Source organism: Dreissena polymorpha, chromosome 14 (assembly GCF_020536995.1).
Source record: "Dreissena polymorpha isolate Duluth1 chromosome 14, UMN_Dpol_1.0, whole genome shotgun sequence".
Classification (NCBI taxonomy): domain Eukaryota; kingdom Metazoa; phylum Mollusca; class Bivalvia; order Myida; family Dreissenidae; genus Dreissena; species Dreissena polymorpha.
The window spans coordinates 37101571-37127128 of NC_068368.1; the positions used below are offsets into that span (position 1 = coordinate 37101571).

General features: G+C 35.9%; 1 protein-coding gene across 1 annotated transcript; it reads left to right on the forward strand.

The window, feature by feature from the left end:
* Window positions 1–840: 840 nt before the first annotated feature.
* On the forward strand, window positions 841–14164 carry LOC127858067 (protocadherin Fat 3-like). The gene is made up of 10 exons (XM_052394953.1): window positions 841–1461; window positions 1860–2086; window positions 5645–5732; window positions 6383–6515; window positions 7665–7746; window positions 8330–8488; window positions 9766–9994; window positions 10993–11107; window positions 11710–11765; window positions 12799–14164. Exons 1-10 carry the CDS (start codon window positions 1446–1448, stop codon window positions 12828–12830), a joined length of 1137 nt encoding a protein of 378 aa, XP_052250913.1. The 5' UTR covers window positions 841–1445; the 3' UTR covers window positions 12831–14164.
* The last annotated feature ends 11394 nt before the right edge of the window (window positions 14165–25558 follow it).

Consider the following 25558-nt stretch of genomic DNA (forward strand, 5'->3'; position numbering starts at 1 on the left):
TATTTGTATGTCGACGTACAATTGTTGTACTTCGACGTACATTTCTCTTTTTACATAGTAGGTCTTCTTGACTTTCAACCCAAATGGTACGCCATAGTATGTCTTTAGGGTTATCTAAAGAATGCTCCCACTTAAGGGAACAATACAGAGACCTCCCAGTGACTAAGCCAGTTAGCAGACACCCCATCCATTATACCACAGCCACCGAACCAGCTTTTAATTCCTGTTGCTAGAAAACAAAAAAATTATAAGATGCTAGATCTTTAACCTAGGAACATGTACCTCGTTTTGAGATTGATTTTTTAAGATGCATTACTTAATTATTGCAACAATTATAATTTTTTGAACACAATCATGTCCATATATTTATTAAAATACATAGTTATCAAAAAAACTTAAAAAGCTTTTGCCCGTAAATTAGGTAGCACCTATAATCATATTATTAACGTGTCATTAAAGACATATAGGATCTGGCACGAGTTGTCATATCATACCATATTTTATTAAACGAGTTCAGGAATTGTGTTAGCCTTTGGCTCGCCTACTAACGAATTTCCTGGACGAGTTTAATAAAATATGGTATGATATGGCAACGAGTGTCAGATCTTTTTTATCACATGCTTTTAAATGAGCAAATCAAATAAATATTTACGCAAACATAATGATAAATCCCGAATGTTGTTTACATTTCGTGACGTCATTTGACGTTGCAATGTCGTTTCAGCAAAATAACAAAATGCGATTGGTCAATAAACGAAAAGTAAGCCAATGAAAACGCTATAAAATGTTTTATCCCACTTTTACAGCGAATTCGGTTGATTAAATGTGTAATATATAGAGAATAATAGGTTAGTGTTAATTATAGATCAGGATTATCATGCGAGGCTTAGAAAACAAAAAGCACGAGCCTTGGCGAGTGCTTTTTCGTTTTCGTGCCGAGCATGATAAACCTGATCTATAATCAACACTAATCTATTATTCTATTTATCCCACTTTTCATTTTGCAAACCTTTTTGTTTAAACAAAATTAGTTTGATTAGATAATTTCGCTGGATTTATGGCGTCATTTCGTCGAAATATTGACGTCATTTCCTGCCGTTGATTATAGATGATATTTAATCAACGGGGATTTAAATTCGCTGTAAAAGTGGGATACAAAAATATGTTTTGGTTGTATTTACATGGGAAACAGGGTATAGCATGTGATCAAAGTTTACATGGCATTGTATGACAGGTTATATACCATTAATTTGACGTGATATTTCACAGCCAACGCAAGGCCCGTATTCACGGGAACGTATCCACATACGGAGAGCGTTGATGAAGGCGCCAAAGTGCCGAGCGACGTACCTGACACCGATCCTATTTACACATTCACGGCAACGGACGGTGACGGTGAAACGGTCTTCCTGACCTTCACATATGATCCATCGGACAGTAGTGACATGTTTACTATAACAGGTGAGGAGTAGAAGAAACATTTATTTAATGACGTAATATGCATTGTTTTCATCAATGTCAATTAATTTATATTTTATTTTACTGAAATATAACTTATGAGGCGCGCTCTGAGACGACGGGGAATGCGTCATATGCGAAAAATTTCGTGCCATATTAGTTTGTGCCATCCGGACAGTTTTATCAGGCACGACCTTTTCTTCCTAACCAGTATTTTCGTAGAGAATATTTAAACGGAAAATACAATAAAAGCTCCGTGCATGTTTAGTCTGTGCGAACTAAACAGGCTAATCTGGGGCGACACTATACGCATATGCATCAAGGCCCGTTTTTAAGAGCGAGACATATATATGTTATAGCTTCACGTTTTACCTACTTAAACATAAACATACGTGTTACAGAAACCTCTGTTCCCGCCGGAACTACAAAGGCAGAAGTGTTCCTCAAGGACTTCAGAGAGTTCGACTATGAAGACGAAAACCACTATAAAATTTACTGCGTTGCCAGCGACGGCGTCGCAAATTCGTCTACCGCTGTCCTGCTCAACATCCTTATTGGTGACGTCGGTGAGGCGCCCACCATTGACCCGCCTGATCCGTCCTTGGAGTATGAGGCCTCGGAAGGGCCGGTAGGTACCTTGAATAAACAGCCTTTTAAACCGGTTCGGTTTGGTAAGTTGGTAGAGCGCTTGAGTACAAATCCGAGAATTTTAATATTAAACATTATTTATGTCTACCGAAAACGGTACATTTATAAGCCTAACTTTGGGAAAACTGCGCTTTATCCATGTGCGTTAAGTGTCGTCCCTGACGACTCTTTCCGCTTAAACTGGACTTTCTGTTTTGAGAGCATTCCTTTAAACAAAAAACCCCATTAAACCCCCGAAAGGGTCGTCCCTGATTATCGTGTGCGGATTGCACAGGCTAATCTAGACTATACTTTTTTCAAATGCATTAAGCAACGTTTTCACAGAGCGCGCCTAATATGTTCAAAAGAGCTGCTGTCGTGAGTCCGATTCCCGGCGCAACTACACTATTTGTGTGCAAAATGTTTATGAAGATTATATTTCGCGCCATTTTTCCACTTGATTAGATTAAAAGGCACTTGTTCGTTCCCGACAGAAATAAGAGCATTTAAGTATGTACTGGTAAACCAGCTTACCCTTTGAATTAACCCATGTATGCCTAGTGGAATCTCCCATCCTTCTTAATTGGATCAATTTATTTCCAGAATAAGGGATGTCTAGTATATTTAGAATATTTCTTACTGAAATTCCTTTCAGCAAACAGCGCAGACACTGATGAGACGCCGCATCATGCGGCGTCTCATCTGGGTCTACGCTATTTGCAAAGGCCTTTTTTCTAGACGCTAGGCATAAATGGGTTAACTGACCCCCCGATAGGTATGAACTACTGTTGAAAGCGGAGAAAAATCCAAAGAAATCAACAGAGATGTTAAAAAACGATATTTGAAAATAACCTTTGATAAGGTGTGAACAATAAAATTGCGCAAATTATCTTTAGAAACAGAAGTTAAATACCAATAAGCTTTCGAATGTGCGATTCAAATCAAAAGTATGACCGGTAAACAAAGAACGAATTTACGTTGAAATCGAATTTAAGTCCATAAAATTAAGTTAATATGATTATTAAATCGATCAGTATGTAGTTAATGTACAGAACAAGGCTCGGCACGAATTAATATGGCAATGACAATAGGTTTATTTGTGCTGAAAGGCCTCCGGTCCATAATACAAACATACCGGTACATAGAGTAATCATTAGTAGTGACACTGTATACAATATATACAACAGTAAAGGTGGGACGTGTTAAGTAAAAAGAATGATTCTTATATATAGAATAATAGGTTGGTGACTTGGGTGGAGAATGGTAATCTGGCAACTCGGAGGAATTTATCGTGTGAGCCGATAAAACTGTATTTAAACAAATGGAATTTTACAAATCTGAGTTTTGTACAACGTGTATGTTATTTGCCCCCGTTATTGATACCTCAGAGGGGCTGGTAGATTGCAATGTTTGCAACGATAACTTGTGTTTCTTGTAGTTTTTAAGGTACAATTAGTTGCTTTGCCCTGTTTCACGCCTTTATATTCTTAATTCTTAAACGTTGTGTTATCAGATGTTGAAACAAGTTTATTGCCCTTATAATGCTTATATTAAGTTAAAAAAATGTCTAACGGCTGTACAACTACAAAAGCTGCCTCTTACTGAACCACATGCAAAATACCATTCTATTTATTATATCATTCCACCGAATCCAACAAATTTTCTTTTTCCTTTCTTCACCGTTCATTTACATTGTAAAAGAGTTTAACCGGAGAATTTCGCTGGTATAATGTGGTCATTTCGTAAAGAAAATGACGTTATTTCAAGAAACTTTTGGGTTATTAGGTTACCTGGTCATCTAGCCTAATATCTTTTGGGATATTAGGTTACCTGGTTATCAGGCTGATTTAAAGGCACGTGGAATGATAAAGATATATAGTCAACCAATTTAGCGTTAGTTATGCGACGTATGCTCATGATGAGGTAAATGTACGTGCGGAATCTGTCAAGGATGTGTGTGTGCGGAATATGTCTCGGTACGAATGACAGATACTCAGTGTGAAGTAAATGTAGGTGCGGAATAGGACTTGAAACTAGCGAAAAAAGCTCAGGTTGTAGTAAATAAACTTGCGGAATAGGACTTGATATGAATGGCATATGTTAATTGTATAATAAATGCTCATGGGGTTGGGGTTGGTACCAGTGACAATTGCTAAGAATGTAGTAAATGTACCTGTGGAATAGGAATTGGTACGGATTTCTTATACTCAATATGTAGTTAATGCACTGGTGGAATAGGGCTTGGTACGGATTTCTTATGCTCAGGATGTAGTAAATGTTCCTTTAGAATTGGGCTTATTACGAATGACAAATGCTAAGTATGTAGTTAATGTACCTGTCGAATACGGCTTGGTACGGATTTGTTATGCTCAGGATGAAGTAAATGTTCCTTTAGAATTGGGCTTATTACGAATGACAAATGCTCAGTATGTAGTTAATGTACATGTGGAATGGGGCTTGGTACGGATTTCTTATGCTTAGTATGTAGTAAATGTACCTGTGGAATTTGGGCTTGGTACGGATATCTCATGCTTAGTATGTATTAAATGTACCTGTGCAATATGGCTTGGTACGGATTTTATTATGCTTAGTATGTAGTAAATGTACCTGTGCAATATGGCTTGGTACGGATTTCGTTTGCTTAGTATGTAGTAAATGTACCTGTGGAATAGGGCTTGGTAGTTGGTACGGATTTCTCATGCTTAGTATGTAGTAAATGTATCTGTGGAATATGGCTTGGTACGGATTTCGTTTGCTTAGTATGTAGTAAATGTACCTGTGGAATAGGGCTTGGTACTGATTTCGTTTGCTTAGTATGTAGTAAATGTACCTGTGGAATAGGGCTTGGTATGGATTTCGTTTGCTTAATATGTAGTACCGTTAAATGTACCTGTGGAATAGGGCTTGGCACGAATTTCTTATGCTCAGTATGTAGTAAATGTACCTGTGGCATAGAGCTTTGTACGGATTTCTTATGCTCATTATGTAGTTAATGTAATGAATTGTGTCTTGGTAAGAATAACTGACGCTCAGAATGTAGTATTTGTACGTTCGGAAAGGGACTTGGTACGACTTACATGTACCTGGAGATTGGCGTTGCATCGATCGACTGATGCTCGCTTGGTATAAAGTAATTGTACGTGCGCAATAAGTCCAGAGACATCATTAGCAATATCACACGTTTCAAATGCAAGACAAATAAATTCAAGACGTTATTAATAAACCATGTGTTTTGCGTTTTCCGTTTGATCTCGAAAATATCCAGTGCAAATAATAATTTTATTTTCTAGAAAATTAAAATTTATTAGGCCCTCTTTTTCCTAATATATAATTTTGCAAGTATCGTTTCTTTGGAAGTATGCATAAAAACAGTAGTTAGTGGAACAACATGATTCATGTGTGTATCAAATAACACATTTAAATACAATCGCAGTAAACAAAATGAAGCGGTAAAATAAAAAATATATATGCTTTAAATTGGTGAAAAGTTGAAAACGTATTGGAGTGAATCCCCTGACTATATTTCTCACTGAAACTAACATTTTTCACGTCTGTTTAGGCTGGTAATAAAATCGGCGACCCGACGTTCGTGATTGTCGACACAGACAGCGCTGAGATTCACAAATGGACTGTCGTGGGTGGAACAGGTACAACGTGTGATATGTCATGTGCGCAAACTCACAAAATGTCTATCAAATCGCCCCATTGATGCAAAAAGGTACCACGTGACTTTGAAATTAATAGGCACATTGTACCTTTTTGCACCATTGGGGTGAAATAATAGTAAACACTCATGCACAAACATATCTTTTTTTGCATTCGTTTAAAGTGAGATCTTGTTTTCATATATAGTATTCTGCTTTGTCAGTGTTTAAAATACGTATTGAATCTGCTTTTTTTTCAAAATAAGTATATACACATTTGAAAATGTTAAAAAATTATCTTCGTCGATCGAGGAGGTTCGATCCATTTCCAGGGACCATATAAAGAAAGTGTTGCTTTTTACAAAAAGCTAATTACTTAAATTTATAACGATGACAAAGTCCAATGCTATTTGGTGTTTTAGTCTTCCAATAGTTACATGTTTGAAACAAGTAAATAACTAATAATATGCCGTTGTGATTGAAAATAAGTTGAATTCTTTAATTTTTCATTTTTATTTTTACCTTATTAAAACGCAATTCAAGGTCCCTAGGTGCTGTGTTCTTACCGATCCCGAGGTAAATATTAAAGATATCACAGGTCGAACGTAAGTTATATGTTTGGCAAACAGTATGACTCTGTGATCTGTTTTCAGGTAAAGACTACGTTAACGTAAACGTTCTGAACGGCACGTTGAGTTTGAAAAAGAACTACGATCGAGAAGCAACCACACCTTTACCGGACACGGTTGATGTGCAAGTGATGATCGAAGACAGATTTGGTCTCAGGTAAATGTCATGATGAATGTCGTTAAGATTGTTAAGATGTTAAAATTGTCAAAATCTGAATAAACACAATCTCGATGTTTGATACATGAAATTATTTTTTTTGATTATTTTCGTATTAATTACATTAATTTTTTATATGTATTACAGTTTGCAGTGCGAGATAAACGCTTTTTTGCTGCTTTTTTAACAATAGCTAAACGAATTTAAATTCATGTATCCGCTTTTATTTAAAAAAAAGTAATGCAATTTCAATTTTTATTTACTAGTAATCAACTTTCGCAATGTGATTGGTTTAAACCAGTGTCTGAATGTGATTTAGCGCTTTTGTTTTTCAGGTGTCATGACTAAGATGATACTAATAACGCTTATTGGGTCATTGTCGACTTGAAATGGCTAGAAGTCACCCGGGGGTGACTTGAAGCCGATTCATGTCATCCTGGGGTGACTTCAAGCCGGTTCTAGTCACCCAGTCGGCTTGAAGTCACCATAGGGTGACATGAATCGGCTTGAAGTCACCCCAGGGTGACATGAATCGGCTTCTAGTCACCCCCGGGTGACTTCAAGCAATTTCAGGTCGACAATATAAATGACCCAATGAGCACTAATAACTGATACCTAATAATTAATTGAATAATAATCTCTGCGGACCCATGCTTATACAACAGTATTTTTCAACTAGTCGTTCAAGTGATGAACTAAAGCTTCTGAAAACTTGAATTTTGATATGAACGGGAACATGTACAGTTATAGTTAGGTATTACTTGATGGAGGATCAACCGGCAAAGGACTCATCTTAAAAAAGCATTCGTGTACATGTGTTGACTATAAAATGAGTCGCGTTCTGAGAAAACTGGGCATAATGCTTGTGCGTAAAGTGTCGTCCCAGATAAGCCTGTGCAGTCCGCACAGGCTAATCAGGGACAAAATCTTCCGCTTTTATGGTATTTTTAGTTTCAAGGAAGTCCCTCCTTACCGAAAATCAAGTTTAGGCGGAAAGTGTCGTCCCTGATTAGCCTGTGCGGACTGCACAGGCTAATCTGGGATGACACTTTACGCACATGCATTAAGCCCAGTTTTTTTTTCAGAACAAGGCTCAAATGTTTTTTAAAAGCATGGTATACCTGCTACGATTGCATTCGATTTTTTCAGCTATAACTTCACCTACAATGTGACGTTCACGGATACAAACGATCATATCCCGATCTTCAACAAGGCAGATGCTTGGTTGGACGTAAGTGCATTGCGCCTTTGAAATGCCTTTAAAGCAAAATATATAATTTCTGATGCCTATGTTGGCATGCTTCCACAGTATACTGTTCTGTCAGCATTATTTTTTATGATCATAATTATCATCTCAATCGTGTGTAGATTTGTAAACCTTTTATTTATATCTTCATGCGTAAATGGGCATGGGTAATACTGCTTAAGGCTATTACAAAATGATTTTACTCTTCAAATATATTAACAGCTGGTGGTTAACTCCAGAGGTTGTTATTGGTTCCATGATTGTTTCGACGGGAAACTACTCAGTATGCTAAACGTTCAAAATGGATTGAAACAATGGAGCCGCGCTCTGTGAAAACGAGGCTTAATGCATGTGCGTGAAGTGTCGACGCCGATTAGCCTGTGAAGTCCGCATATGCTTATCCGAGACGACACTTTCCGCTGTTATGGTATGTTTGTTTCAATGACCGCTCTTCTCAGCAAAAATCCATGTTAGGCGTACAGTGTCGTGTCTCATAAGCCTGTGTTATTCTGGAACGCCATTTTACGCACATTTACGAAGAGCGCGAGTCACATGCTATTTTTTCTAGGTATCCAGAGAAAATCTGACGCTCGGTGACGTCTTTTTGACGTTGAACGTATCTGACGGTGACGCTGAGAGTCCTAACAACGACATCACGTTGATGCTGGATAGCTCCAACGCCTACACGGACTACTTTGCTCTCAACGGAACTGACCTTGTGTACTCGGTATGTATCAAACCGCTACATGGATTACATCTCTCTAAACGGAACCGACCTTGCGTACTCGGTATGTATCAAACCGCTACACGGACTACTTCTTTCTCAACGGAACTGACCTTGTGTACTCGATATGTGACGCTCATGTGTGTTTATGTTACTAAAACGGTGATTTTTCAGATATGTGTATTATAAATCCGAAGTACTTTGCACAATTAGCTGACTTCTGTGTCAGAAGTATTTACAAGTCATATTTGTATTATTTTTTATATATGTATTTCGCTTACATTTGCAACTTTCTGTTAATTTTTCCAGATAATTGTTGAATGTTATAAATGATATTTAACATGATGTTTCTATTAAAATAGGTAGTTAAAAAGATCTTGTTATACACAAAAAGGATATTCATATTACTTATATTGACGTGAATACTCTACTCGCATTTCTTAATATGCATAAAGTATGCTGGTAAAGTATTTTGGGTGGTTCGAGAAGCTACGTTATGTGCAGATAATATTTGTCATCTTGCGTTTGATTTAGATAATGCCATCTCGTGTCATATTTAGAGTAATTATAGTCAGTATTTTAAATTGGATTTGTGAACTGAAAACGTTTGGGTTATATCTCCGGTTATACAAATATAACTTGACGGAGGCAAGTGACTACACATAATAATAACTGTATTGTTTAAAATGAATAAATTAAATCAGACGTAAACCTGCTTACGTAACTGAACAAAACAAATATTAATAAAGAGGCTATTGTTTAAACAATTTATTAGAGCGAATAACTCGTAATCAATGCTAACCACTCCAGTCATCCGGTTCTAAGTTGAAACTTAATCGTTTGTGAAACAGTTTAAAATCATCAAACTGGTGAACTGGTGCAAATAGCTTTCGACTGACACAACAGATCGTTTTTGACTTACGTTTCTTTTGGGGAAAGATTCGCTTTATTTAAGGACGCTCGATATATTTAAGATAGCAAAACAATAATAACATGTTAATAAAGGCCTGATTTGTTTATTTGTAAGATTTACGAGCAATTAAGTACGTTTTGATAAAATATATACAGGAAATATTTCAACAATGTTAAATAAAAACCGTGTGCAAAGTAACGAATACACATAAATTATGTGTTTAAACGATAACATATGATAGAGCAGGGTCGGCAGCCTTTGGGTAGTTTTATGGGCAGCCCCTCCCCCTGTAAATAAACACATTAAATAAATAAATAAATAAATAAATAAAATAGTCTGGCTTAGTTGTTAACGACTAATATTTCAGAACACCTTTGACCTTGAATATGGAGACGGTCCTTTCTCTTTCTACATCTTTGCTGTCGACGACGGCGCCACGCCCCAAACCGGAACTGCCACCATCTCGTTCGGCATACCGGAAGCGACGACGGCGTTACCGACGACGACGGACATTCCCGACCAGGACACCGGCGGAGACGAGATGTCGACCAACAACAACATGGTTTACATGATGATCGCCTGTGCGTTCTTGGCAGGTATAGTGAAAAAGGGAGACAATCCAAAAGACAAGTGGTACATCTCTAGTAATGCGATTGCAATATTATTAGCCTCGCTTTGATAAAACTTGGCTTAATTATCGTTCGTGAAGTGTCATCCCATATAAGCCTATGAAGTCACATTCGCTTTCCGCCTTAACTGGGGTTTTGTTAAGAAGAGACATTTGTTAAACAAAACATTGCATACAGGCGGATGACTAGCCCTGCGGACTTCGCGTGTTTATATGGGATGAAAATGTAAGCAAAAACATTCAGTCCTGCAATTTCCCCAAAATGAAGCTCAATAATGTAAGAAGGATTTAGTTCTATATCTGACCATATTGTTCCTGAAATAGACTTTTAATGTATGCATTTCCGAATTTTCATCGAGAAATATCTTAAGTAATTAAATATCTTAAGTAATTTTAGATATTGGAGTGATTGATACCATTGTAAATAATTTTTTAACGCGGTGAGCGTAGAACAGAAAGGGCGTGCGAAAAAAGAAAAAAAAACTTACCCCCTAAAAAACAACAACACAAACAAAACAAAAAACAAACACAAAAAAACACAACAAAAACCAAAAACAATAACAGCATTAATTAAAAAGTAACAACCATTAAAACAACACACACAAGACTTTGAATATAATTGAATGTTTGCAGCGCCAAATTTAACATAGGACCGGTCCATCAATGTAGATGTAGAGGTTTGTAAAATAACAACTTAATGCAATACAATTGCATATGAAAAAAACAACAACTTCTAAAGTCATCAAAATAGAGAACTTTGTGTTCGCCAATAGTATAAATAGCGATATTTATCGAGAGTACACCCTGTTCATGTAAGCATATCGTCATATATGTGTGCACTCGCCTTTAAGCGTTATTCTATACAGAATAAAATCCCAACACTTTTATACTTCAGTATTTTCTTTCTATGTTTAGCACTGTTTGTTGGATACCTTCTGTTGTTATCCATATTCATTCTATTTTTAGCACTGATTGTCGGATACCTTCTTGTGTTATGCTGGAGATGGCACACGTACGGACAGTGCCTTCCTGACATCACCAAAGGGGGCGTGGACTGCTGCTCTTGTCCGAAAAATGTCGAGTACGGTGTTTTGTTACACGAATCATTTCCATCTAATCGAAAACTTACTTACTAAAGAAAACAACAACAGCGGCATTAGCGATAACAAATAGCTAAATAAACAACAAAGCTGCATAAAATGCATAAAACACAGGATAAAATTATTTTTATTCTCTTGCTAACAGAAGGTATACTTAAATTGTCGAGTTTTTAACTAAATCAGTCTTAATGTAAAGGGATTTTATTTGTTTATGAATTGTACATTCGAATGTGCATGCAGGATGATTACCTTAAAACATATCAGTGTTGCTTTCACCATAAAATAATGATAGAGCATTCTTTGCTGTATGAACACGGGGTTAAATGCACGTGCGCTAAGTGTCTTCCCAGATAAGCCTTTGCAGGGCTAATCAGGGCCGATAGTTTCCGTCTTAACTGGATGTTCGATAATTAGTGACTTCAATTAAATTACAAATACAGTAAGCGTGGACAGAGAGTCTCTGATTAGTCTGTTCGAACTGCACGAGTTAATCTGTCACGACGCTTTACGCACATGCATTGAGCCCAGTTTTTTAGAGCGAGGCTCTTGTGTTAAATACTGGCCGTTGTCATGGTTATTTCAGTGACGAGGAAGACGAGATCATCGCCAGCGTTCCAGTTGTCCAGGGAACAAAGAACGGTACATTAAATGTCACACATAATTTAGTTCAAGCATATTTCTTTTACCTTGATTTGATAGAAAGCCAAATGCTTATCGAGTCCGCTTCCTGGGTAGAACCAGTACATTGTGTCTTTTGTGGGAGACCTCAAGAACCGCGGGGATCGAATCCGTGACCATCTGGTCCCTAGGCGAACACCGTATCTACTATGTCACGGCGACCTTGCATAATTTGATAATTACTTCATAATTTATTATGTCATATTTTATTTGGAGGTGTTATATTCAAACATGTAATAATGCAAACTCACTTTTGTCATATGTCTATGTCTTTGTTATTTCCAAACATTAATACATATGAACTTAAAAAGTGATATTTCCACGGAAGTAAATCGAGTCGGTACAATATTCTCAAAAATATATGAATACTTGAAAAAAAAGCATGTTTATGTCGATAGATGAAGTTTTCTAAACGGCGTCTTCGTCATATACGTAACGTGTGTAATGAAATGCCTTTATAGCTTTGAACTTTTCATATGATATACGTATATAACATTAAATCCGCTTTTACTGTATTTTTCGTTGAATGGAAGTCTCTCCAGTTTACGTGGAAAATGTCGGCCCTAATTGATGCAACGTCTTATCCGGAAAAACACTTTGCCCGCATGCATTTAACTCCTTTGTACCAGAGAGAGGCTCGTATGAATACGGGCCGTGCTCTGTAAAAAATGGGTTTAATGAACGTGCGTTATTTTTCGTCCTAGATTCGCCTGTGCAGTCCGCACAGGCTAACCATGGACGACACTTACCGCTTTTATGATATTTTTCTGTTAAAGAAACTCACTTTTTAGCATAATTGTATTTTAGGCGGAAAGTGTCGTCCCTGATTAGCCTGTACGGACTGCACATGCTAATCTGGGACGACACTTTACGCACATGCTTAACACCTCCTTTTCACATAGCGCAGCTCATTATTCCTTTCCAAAATAGCTTCCATCAACGACACTAACATTTATTCGTACACATGGATGGTGTGCAACTTGTTTACTTTCAGCTGACATGCTGGGAAAGCAATACGGAAAGTAAAGGCACAGGAACAAGCATACGTCTTCGGAAGTCGTCCTTAAATTACCTAAATGTAGGACAATTGTACATAAACGTAAATGCGCAGGTTTATAACATTTTCAAAATCGCACGTTTTATATTTGCCGATGTTTCGATGAATGAAGATCACCTAAAGGATTTACTATCGTCGTATCTTTTTTCCAAATTTTAGTTGTCATAGCATGGTATCCCTTCTGTCGGTACTTGAAAATATCCAATTTATGGCTCCGAAACTTTAGTGAATATACTTATCGGTAAACGGCGCATAATTTTCGTTTTTTGGTTCCTTTGTTGCACGTTAATTGCATTGCATACAATAATGAATTGGATTTGACCTACTACTTAGCATTTTGTAAATGAAACTGTTTATATTTTTTCTGTCCGTTTAATTTTAATAAAAGTTGAGAACATTGTTATTAGATTAAAACTTAAAGCGTAATTTTAGTAAGGTAACGAAATTTTGTCGTTACTGTTCGAATATAAGATGATACGGAACTAATAACTTCATACAACGCTAGCGAATGTTGACAATAATTTCTTCCTTGGCCATGTTTCTAGAGTTTCATTATTCCTATGTATTTTATCCTTTCCGATGGTTAATAGAGAATATCAGTGACATAAAACTGATATTTCACTGTATCAAACAGTCGAAAATAACAGTTAAAATTATGGATAATTTTCATTGTTTTTGGAACTATTTTTAGATATCTTTGGTTTCCCCATTGTGACCCCAAATTAAAGGCAAATTTTACAAAGGGAGGCTTCTCTGCATAGATGTTTATTAAACATACCGAAGAGCTTCCTTTTAAAATACATGGGGTGCGCCCAACGGAGAATTATATTGTCCGGAATGGAAAAAATACAAAAATAATCATTTGTTAGCATAAAATAAAAAGAAAATGTCTAAGCTTTTTAATAAACTTTTTAGAAAGCTTTTTTTAAAAACCTGTTTTCTATATTTGTCTCAGTTTTAGACATTTGACTATGATAGTGTGTGCATATAAGTGAACATGTGTTGGATAAAATTAGATAATGTATGGTATCATATATGTGATGTCTATTTTCATATTTTCTGCTATATCTTTACTTAAATTTGATTAGCATTTATATGTTATACAAATCTCATCTTAAGTTGCACATAATTTTTGTTATTTGAAATACACTTTCATATTGTTGTATTTATATATGTTTTGTTATGTAATCTTTTTTACTTGTTATCTGACTAAATGATACGGATAAAAGCACTAGTTGTTACCCACTGTTGTATTACTTCACTGCAATCTGGTTTTGAAACTATCTTGTGACAATGACAATAAATCCAACGCACTCCAATAATCATAACCTATACGTCTTATATATTATAATAATCATCGTCTATACATTTCATACCTTCTTATAATCATCGTCTATACATCTCATACCTCCTATAATCATCGTCTATACATCTAATACCCTCTAATAATCATCGTCTATACATCTCATACCTTCATATAATCATCGTCTATACATCTCATACCTCCTATAATCATCGTCTATACATCAAATACCCTCTAATAATCATCGTTTATACATCTTATGCCTTCTAATAATCATCGTCTATACATCTAATACTCCCTAATAATCACGGTCTATACTTGTCTTGACTTCTAAAAATGATAGCCTAAAACAATCGAACTCTCAACTGGGATTGTTATGTCAGTTTTAAATAAGAGACAAGTTTTCATCCAACAACCCTTTTAGCTCACCCCTGAGCTGACCGTGTTCATGGTGAGTTATTGAGATAAGGCAATTTTTGTCGTCCGTCAGTGGTGTATCGTGATGTACCGTGACGAGCGGGATCTTTACGATCAGTTTATTTATAAGGTCGATTTATTAGGTCACGTAACCCTTCAAGGGGTTTAAAAATGAAATCTTAAAAAAATCGTCTCATCTAAAAGCGCAAAGGCACATATTTTAACGAAGTTAATGGTATGTAGCATTGTATTGAGTCCTTTAGGCTTTCTAGTGCAAAGGCCGATGAAAGAGCCATCTAATTATACGGAATGAACTATTACTTCAAAGGGAAAATATTAAAACAAGATTAATTCAATCAAATTTCAAGTGTAATTTACAATATGAGGTGTTGTATAGCTATGTTAATTCTTCATAAGTTTGTGCGGACATTAAGCCCACTTTTCACAGAACAAGGCCCATATGCTTACCAGTGTTCATAGAGAAAATTACTGGTAGCCACTTGATAAAAATATAAATGGAAATAAATTCGTAAATGTAAATTAAAATATGTTAAAATGCATATGGACTAAATGTGAGGTTGTCGCAAATATTATTTTTCTATGTTTTATACTTAAGTGCAGTATCGATTTTAAATGAATCCTTATAATGGATATGAGCAAGATAATTTAACATGAAATTAAATATGTATTTTTACTGATTTTATTCCAAAGACAGTCTAAATGTAAATCAAATGTCAAGTCTTTGTGGAAAATAGCAGAATTTACGATATTATTGTCTTAAAAGCAAATATGATTTTTGGTAAGCGAGAAAACAGCAATCTTCTTCCGGTTTATTTCCATTTGACTTTTATCAATCTTGCTCATATACATTAAGTTATGGACCAAGGGTTTAATTTTTAGTTATTTCTGAAGACAAAGCACTCTTTTTGTCTGACAGGGGACAAATGAAAGTCCATCTATCCACATGTCTCCGATCAATAAGCACCCGCTTACGCCGCGGGAGAAACAAGAAAGTTTTGATATGACGAAATACCACCATGCCGGATTCCAATGGGAGAAAAGGTGTCTCCTCTTGAAAAGTAATTGTGCTCAGACATGCAAAGAATCTACGGAAAACGGGAAGCAACAGAGGCAGACAGCTTTAACATAAATGTCCTATTGAATTATGTATTTTTATGGAATCAAATATTAAGATAAAAGTGGTAAACAGGGCGTAGTGAAATTTCTTTTTTTTGTTTAAAACTAAATTGATTATTTCATAAAAGCTTTAATAAACCCTTCCGGATATTAGACGATATACAAAATCATATGATGATAACAAGTGGCAAATATTTAGCTTTTTATCCCCACGCTTTTCGGAGAAAAAGTGAGGATTATGTGGGTATCTCCGCCGTCAGTCCGTCCGTCCGTCCGTCCTGGCCACTATCTCCTCCTACACTATTAGTACTAGAACCTTGAAACTAACACACATGGTAGCTATGAGCATATGTGCGACAGTGAACTATTTGGAATTTTGATCTGACCCCTGGGTCAAAAGTTATGGGGGTTGGGGTGGGGCCGGGAGATTTTCCTGCGACCGCGATTCGACCGAGGCTCATAACTACTGTGTCCCTTCAGATATTGCTTTCATATTTGGTATGAATGTGTATCTAGACAACACCTTTCCATGCGCATACAATGTTTTACTCCTGTGACCTTGACCTTGAACTAGTGGTCAGCGTTCAGGTTTCGAAATCTGCGACCGTGATTCGAAAAAGGCTCATAACAACTGTGTCCCTTCAGATATTGCTTTCATATTCGGTATGCATGTGTATCTGGACAACAACTTTACATGCGCATAAATTGTTTGACCCCTGTTACCTTCACCTTGAGCCTGATGTCAGCGTTCAGGTTTCTAAATCTGCGACCGCGATTCGAAAAAGGCTCATAACTACAGTGTCCCTTCAGATATTGCTTTCATATTCTGTATGCATGTGTATCTGGACAACACCTTGCCATGCGCATGGAGTTTTTGAACTTGGGGTCCGCGTTCAGGTTTCGAAATCTGTGACCGCGATTCAAAAAAAGGTCATGACGTCTGTGTCCCTTCAGATATTGAAGTTTAGATTTGGAAATCTATTATGTGGTTATCTTCGCCGTCTGTCCGTCCGTCCGTCCTGGCCACTAACTCCTCCTACACTATTAGCTCTAGAACCTTTAAACTTACACACATGGTAGCTATGAACATATGTGCGACAGTGCACTATTGGGGGTTGGGGTGGGACCGGATCAGAGATTTTCTCTCCTTTTGTTAGGTTATTGTACATTAACTTCTTCATTTCTACACCGATTTACTTCAAATTGATACTGAACATCTCTTATGACTATACGGTCAATCTAAACTATGCATGGCCCCATTACCAACCCTAGGGCGCCCCTGAGTCAAACATGCGGCGTGGGGATACGCGTCGGCCTCTGCCGCGCCGTTTCTAGTTTATGAATAACACAGAACACAAAAGTTGTAGCAATTATTATCTTACTTTGGGCGGTTGTAATATGATATATATTATTTAGATATTTTATATAGAAATGTGTTACATTGATAATTATTCGCAATTCAAAAAACACTGTGCATAAATGCCATTGAGTAATAGACTGTTTAACCATATATCTTCTGAAAGAAACTCAGCTATTATTCTGAAATTGTAAACAGTGCGTCAGTAAAATCAGTTAAACATACTTGCCTCGATAATCATGTTTTATGATAGCTCGCATAGGAAATATCTTGAAACAATCATACTTCTATGCGCGATCACTGAAATACTCTTTGGTAACAAAAATACTTTCAACAAATTGATACTTCTTCTTAATGGTAATTGTCTTGTATAAATATTTGTTTAAAAATAAATATTATATCTTAAGACGATTTTAATACTACATAGCCCATCAATTCTCAGATACTGGTTAACACTGTTAGATGTTTAAAAATTAATTTCCGGAAAGCAGTTCTAAGTTGACCAAAGCCTTTAGGCGTACCATCGCTTGCATTTGTAAATGAAATTCTTGATTCTACTCTGTAACCTTTACTGCGTTATAATTTTAAATATCAATGAAAAATATATTTACCTTAAGACGCAGTTATTGTTATAAAAACAAGGTTCCCATGAGTGTAACACACTCCGTCTTTTAAATTAACATTCGATTACCCCGAAATATAGACATGTATTAAACAATAAATATCGCTATTTTCAGGTAGATATTTATGTGGGCGAAATCATTAGCAAAACATATACACCCCAAATACCTCAATCGAATACTTTTTGATGTGATGCAAATTAATATTTTATACATAGCAATATCAAGTACACTAAACATTGTTAGAAGGATATTTTTTAATTTCTGTTTTTATCATTTCATGTTCTTTGAAAACACTTAATTTCGAAACTTTATCTACATAATAATAATAATATATTAATAACGAATAGTGTAGGCTTTTCTAATCATATGATTGTCATTAAGTGTTGTTGTTATTTTAATTTGAATATGATTATGTAAACTAGCACGAATGATGCGTTTATGTACTAGATTGCAATTTTTTATAACGGACAATATTGATCTATATCATAGATCGTCAACAATGTCTGAAAACTTACGAGTGGATGGAAACATAACATCGCCAATCTGAATTTAAGTACGTCAAAGCATTTTATTAGTTTGGCTTAAGGCGTTAAATTACTTTATATTATTATAAACTGATATTATAATTGTACAAAAATCTACTTGTCTCATTGCTGCCTACAACTGCATTTTATACCAATGAAATATTACAGCTGGACATCATTTTTGAAAACAACAACAACAACACCTAAGCATTGTTTTAACTATATTTCTATATAAATTTGTTTATGAAGAAAACAGTGGTAAATAGTTTAACTACTATTGCTGACTATGAATGCATTCTTCTTTTGTCACAAAGCTGGTTATAGTAGTATATATTAGTATTCCCATCACCATACATGTATGTTTATTATTTCTACAAGTTTGCTATTGATATAAGATCAAGCACATGAAATCAGGTGCTAGTAGGAGACACATAAAATACAAACACAGTCACCATGTACATGCAGCAGTTTACCAACCTTGTCATATAGCTGGTAATAATTTGTTTTGCGCTCTGTAACGCAAGCCACACATCAGAGACAGTACAGTTGTTTGCCTGTATAACCATAGACACGTCCGATAGGCAGTTTACTCTGTCCAGAAGAAAAAGGAGCCACATAACCAGACCTTTGTCTTTTAGTGCCTTCAAAAAGTTTCTTGCCTTAGCACTTTGGACCATTTTCTCTGTACCCGGGCCTTGTAGCTTCAAGAAAGAATTAATGCAATTTAAATACTTATTAATTGATGTCAAATCAATACCTTGATAGATATACCTGTACAAAAAGTGTTATGATAATCAGGGGAATCAAAGATATAAACATATCTTGAAATGAACCGTCGAAGAGGTAATTACTTGTTTCAGAGACTGAAGAATGGCTATGTAACCCTTTAAGAGGTGTTTCAACGCCTTCTTTTTGTGTGGTAGCCATCTTGTGCCACCCACTCTTGTTGGCACAATAGGGGGTTCTCCAAGACTCTCGAAAAAACTCTTCAAGTTAGCTCTATTCAGTGGACTGTACCTTGTATACAATAAAACAAGAGATTAGAATGTATAATTCATGTCTGATGGCGTGAGAAAGACTGTACTAAGTACTATTTTTTTCAAATGTGACTTGGTCATGTCTGGCCCCAAGCTATTTATGTATAGAATATTTATACCTATACTTTGTTACATTATTATCTAAAATATATAGATGATAAACTATAACTTACTTGTAGAAAAGGTACAGATTTAGCAGCAACAATTTACACTTTTGAATGATGGGGTGGTTCTTTGTACAAGCTCCAATCTGCACAGAATAGTATTAAATTAAAATCACTGTAAAAAATTAGGTTTTATCATAGAAATCATAAGATTCATATTTGGTTATGTGTATGTCATAATACCCAATGCTTAAAGTTACTTTAACTGTGCGCTGAGCAGTGAACTGAATACATGGGTCGTCCTGTAAATTCTCTCAATCGTTGAACAACTCCTGATGTTTTTCCTAACATTACGGATGCACCATCAGTGCCCATCGATATCAGTTTTGTCTTCCATCTATCGCCAAACCGGTTATCCAGCATCTCTGTGAGAGCAGAAGTGATGTTGCTCCCATCTGCTTTGGGTACATTTTTAATCCAAATGAAGTAAGTGTTTATCTATAGAAGAGAAAATGCAGACTAAGCATATCAGTGCTTTAATTTTGGCAATACATTTTGTTTTCAAGAACGAAGTTTTCTGTAGTGAACTCCAATTAATGAAAGCTTAAATGATAAAAAATATTTTAAAAAAGAAATCTTTGGACAATATTACATTTATATGAAAGGGCCTAAATTTCAAAACTGGACATTGCAAAATAAGTCGTGCTGATAATGTCTCATTGTGTAATGGATTAATATTATTTGTAAAATGTCAGATTGTGAGTATTGTATAACTGTTGCTCATTACTCACTTTTCCTTGAAATGCACAACGAGCATACAACATCTCTGACTCTTGACTGGAACAGTCAGTAGAGCCGTCTGAAATTAGACTGATGAAACGGGCATTATTGACACATCCTGTTTCAGACGACAGTCCTCTGCAATCTCTGACAAAAATTGTTGACAGGCCATTATATCGTCACAGATAACATCATCAATGATGTCTACACAAAACTTCTTGCTGTTCAACAACTTAACACGGAGCTAGTTACATCGACTGCTGGAGAAAGCCTGAACATCGGTACGTACTTTTTAACTCATTATTGAAAACAACAGAAAAATAAACGAAGACCTTCTTTCTTGTGATGTCCCTGTGGCTTTTATTTTCTTTTAATGAATACATGCCATTCATTATATATTGCACCCAAATAATTACTTCATAGACACTTTACAATAATTGATGCGACATATTTAGCATGCTAAATTGTTATAATGATCATATATAGAAATGAAACTGGCCAGTAATATCCATATTCACACATACTAATATGTGTTGTTTACCAGCATAAAGCCCTTATGCTTACAAAGACTAAACAATGGTAATATATGCGAATGTATGTTTATGATCAGATGATTTGGACGATATTGCACGCCAGAATGCGGTCAGATTTGAAGACAACGGGGATGTGTCCTACAACAACTACAATATAGTGAAATTGTAAATTGTAATTCTCCGAAAGATTGCAACAGTTATTTAAATAAGTTTAACAGTTGCAGCATATTTGCATTTCCAGAATTTTGATAATTGGCCCAATTCGATAAACGTTCAATATTTTCGCTGCATAAATGTTTAGATCAAATGTGAAATTGTACTAGTGCCACAAAAAATCATGATGTTTAAAGGTCGAAGTCTTCTGTAAGCGCGCATAATTTTGAATACAAATGTTAAAAGATTGTACACACATAATATATTGCGTTCAACGAACATACATAAATTCCACACATAGTTAACAATCTTAGTTAAACCTATTTATCGTTAGCAGTCACATTATTCTTAATTCTTGCATTTGAGTATAGCATATTTTTCTAGTATTAATTGTTGCCGTCATTAAAGTCTTAAAGCTTAAGACAATTGACGCAACTTGTAATGCAAATTGGATAAACAAAGTCCTATTTTATGAATTCTGCACAGAGCAATACATGGTAATAAATTTTCTTATGAACATTGAACAATTGGTCTACCTTTGTGTAAGTGCTAGTTATCGCATTTTTTATGTGCATCGGACGAATGTGCAAATATAGTTAAATGAGATAAGAACATATTGGTAATGACTTTTGCATAAAAGAGATGTATATTTTATTACATCGCAATATTTTTGAAAATTTTGCGATATATCGCGATCTGAGTCAGTAGTATCGTTTCATCCTAGTTTGCACTAAATACCCATCCTGATCTCGACTTGTGGCATCAGTACCTGTAGATAGTTCGATAAAAATGCCCACATACATTTCTTTTGTAATCCGGATTTTAAACCATTCCATTTAGTTCAAAAGGTCATGCAGTTAGCATTTTGAGATTTGAAGGTCGTAGCAGTTCAAACAATTACACTATTCATGTACACAAGAATGCTTTGCAAAACATAAATTCTCGACGAATTCTTGTTTTCCTCTACCGTTTTGCTTACAAACAACAATGAACGTGATACTTCAAGAACGAAAAACCGCCAACTCTTATATCTCGGGATTGACTAAAGATAAACCATATAATGCAATCAAGTTTTTAAACTAGTTATGTTCTTATTTATTAAAATACTATATGTGGTCTGGCACAATCAGTTTGGTCTGAGATTATTTACAAGCGATTGTTTAATTGGGTCAAAAGCCAAAAATTGATATAACAGCGACCTTTCAACATAGATGCTCTGAAAGATAAAATATTTAGCTTCTTATTTATCGGACAAACACAATTCGCACAATATATTATGATCTTAAGACGTTTTCTGTTAATTAACGCGTTAACGTATATAATTGATTGAATGGTTGTGTTGCATAATAAGATACTGTCACATTCTTGGAGATATGACACTCCGGACAGAATGTCTGCTTACAAGGACGAGTATAGAGTGTGCTTTCCTGTACATGAGCAGAGCAAGTCCATGTTAGATGTTCCCTGTTTGGACGATTTATTAAAACCTATGTTGCAGAAAACGTCCTGGCTATAAAATGACAAAAAGCTGGGGCAAGAGTAGGCAATTGTGCACTAAGCCTTTGAAGTCTATTGAGACCCTTAGTTATCAAGGTCAGTTGGCTTATCGTTTAAACATTGTTGCAACATGCTACATGCAACAGGGATTGGGAATATTTTTGTCAATTTTGAAATCTGAGGAAACAAACATTGATTAAGCTGTACAAACTGTAAGGTGATTTGTTTGACATGTCCAACAAAGCGTTGGATCAAGCCGGTAGAGCAGGTGCATTTCATCATTTGGTAAGACGCAAAGCGGCTGTAACTGATACCGGTTTGAGCACTTTGAAAGACATTCATTCCAAAGTTATGTATTTACATTCTAAGCTTAAGAGCAGGAAAGAACAGAAAGATCAGTTGAATGATCTCATACCAGAACTCTTTGATAAACCTAAAAGAAAATTTGTCTCAAATGCATATGATACAGTTAGGTCCGCCTACAAGAAGCCTACAAGAAGCCAAGACTTCATTACAATGAGTCAGGGCGACCCAGACCAAACTATCAGCTGTCATACTCTGCAAATAAAGAGAATATGCAGAAGCAGTCTTTTTCAGTGCCTCGCAGTCAGGGACCAAAGAGAAGGAAGTTTTTGTAACTCCATCCATTCGGATCCCCAAAAAGCAATGACATGGTAAACCTCAGATTGTCTCTAAATCATCAGATACCGGAAGGGGGTCGCCTCAAATATTTTTTACCAAAATGGGAAGAAATAACAACAAATGGGTGTTAGACATAATAAGAAGGGGATATTCTCTGGAGTTTAGAGAAATTCCCACATTTTCAGGAATAAAACGAACAGTAAGTTTCTCCAAGAAATGTACATATTATTACAAACGAAATTTCATGTCTTTTAGAAAAAGATGCTATAAAATTGGTTCCTGTTCATCAACAAAATCAAGGTTTTTACAGTACCTTTTTCTTAGTTCCAGAAAAAGGATGGAACAATGAGACCAGTCATAAATTTGAGGCCACTTAACGGGTATCTGATAAAGAAACACTTCAAAATGGACACATTAGCAAAGGTAATAAACATGGTAAAACCGAAAGATTAGGAAATATCAATAGATTTAAGCGATGCATATCTTCATGTGCCAATAATTCCGAAACACAGAAAATTTCTAAGATTTGCTTTTCAAGGCCTTTGTTACCAGTGGAAAGTAATGTGCTTCGGACCTGTCAGTAGCACCCAGGGTGTTTACCAAAATAGTAAGCAACAGTAGCAGCCTATTTGAGAATCTTAAATGTTCGATTGGCGGTGGCATTAAATCAGTTCAGAAAAATGTTGTTGGCAAACAGGGACACATGTCTGAATCTTCTTATATCACTAGGTTTCATTGTCAACCTGGAAAAATCCAATTAGCAACCTCAACAAGAGATTGTGTACATAGGGGCCTTATTCAATTTCATTCAGGGTCGTATATTTCCAACACAAGACAGGATATTAAAGATTCAGTTAGCAATCAATCGAATGTCAACAGGTCATGTCAAGGCAAGAGATTTTACTTCATCTTCTTGGGTTAATTGCATCGTGTTTAGAGTTTATTCCCAATGCTCGTCTCTACACTCGTCTCTTATTCAGTTAATACACCTACTCAGTTTTTGGAAACCGTCTTGGGATTCATTGAGCATGAACATCCCATTTACTCGACACCTAAAATCACATCTAGTTTGGTGACAAAATCCAGTCAACATTTTAAAGGGTCGATAGTTAGTTCAGCCCCCTTTGGAGATAACAATTACCACAGATGCATTAAAGACAATGTATGGGGGACACATGAACAATGCTTGCATACAGGATTCATGGTCTCCAGATCAGAGGAATTGGCACATAAATTCTTTAGAAATGGGAGCAGTAACCTTGACATTCACCCATTTTCTCAATCGAATTCAAAAGAAAACTTTGTTGATCAAATCAGACAATACAACAGCGGTACAGTACAAAAACAAACAAGGAGGTACCAGGTCCAGTCAGTTGTGCATTCAAGTTAGGAGACTTTGGAATTTAGCAATAGAGAACAATATTGTGCTGAGAGCAGTGCACATTGCGGAGAAAAACAATGTTTTAGCAGATCAGTTGAGTCGAGTCAGGATTAACCAACAGAGTGGTCTCTGAATCCAATGATTGTGAACAGAATTTTTCAAATTTGGGGTTTTCCTCTAATGGACCTATTTGCCTCGGAACAAAACAAACAAACTCAAATACTTTGTTCATGGTTTCCAACCAATCAAGCATAAGCAATAGAAGCACTAAGCATTTCGTGGGAGGGAATGTTTGCCTATGCATACCCCCAGTATGTCTAATTCCATGAATTCTGAGAAATATGTTGCAATTCCATTGTCAGATAATTCTCATAGCTCCACAGTGACAGAGGAGAAATTGGTACACAGACATTCTGAATTTACTGGTAGCACCTCCAAGAAAGCTGCCAAATATTCCAAATCTACTGGTACAGCCAAAAACAAACTACACCATCCAAATGTAGAAATGTTAAATTGACAGCATGGATGCTGTCGACAAGCAGTACAGAAAGATTGGCTTTTCTAAAAAACACTAGAACCCTTCTCACAGCTGCATGGAGAAAGGGTACACAAAAAGACTATTCCAGTAAATTCAGAATGTACAATAGCTGGTGTAGTTTGCGGAAAATTAATACCTATTCTGCCTCTTTAGTACAAATTATTGCCCAGTTTTTGACGGATTTGTATGAACAAGGTTTACAATATAGAACCATGAATTGCTACAGGTCAATCTTATCATGCAGTTCTTCGTCCTGTATATACATCTAAAGTAGGGACAACATACTCATATTATCCAGTTGTTAAAGGGAATATTTAATGCTAGACCTCCAGTAGTTAGACTGTTGCCTGAATAGGATTTGATTAAGGTTTTAGACACATTGCAGAGAAAACCTTTTGAACCTATTGCGAACAATACCACTTAAGTTTCTTACTTTCAAGACAGTGTTTTTGATTGCAATTACATCCTTTCAGGAGGTGCAGTGATCTACAGTCGCTTAGGATAGGCGAAGGTTCTGTAAATATTCAAAGTAAAGGTATTACTTTCATTCGTCCATGGTTTAGCCAAGCAGGAAGACCGTCACATTATGGAGCCACAGTGTTTATTCCTTCATTTAGTTAGAATAAGAAACTTGACCCAAAAGGTGTGTTACTATTATTTGAAAGCAACTA

Bases quoted from the DNA above. Each gene is read 5' to 3' on its own strand.
- LOC127858067 (XM_052394953.1), top strand. The intron at 5,733-6,382 runs GTACAACGTGTG...ATCTGTTTTCAG, and splicing joins GACTGTCGTGGGTGGAACAG to GTAAAGACTACGTTAACGTA. The intron at 9,995-10,992 runs GTATAGTGAAAA...TTCTATTTTTAG, and splicing joins CGCCTGTGCGTTCTTGGCAG to CACTGATTGTCGGATACCTT.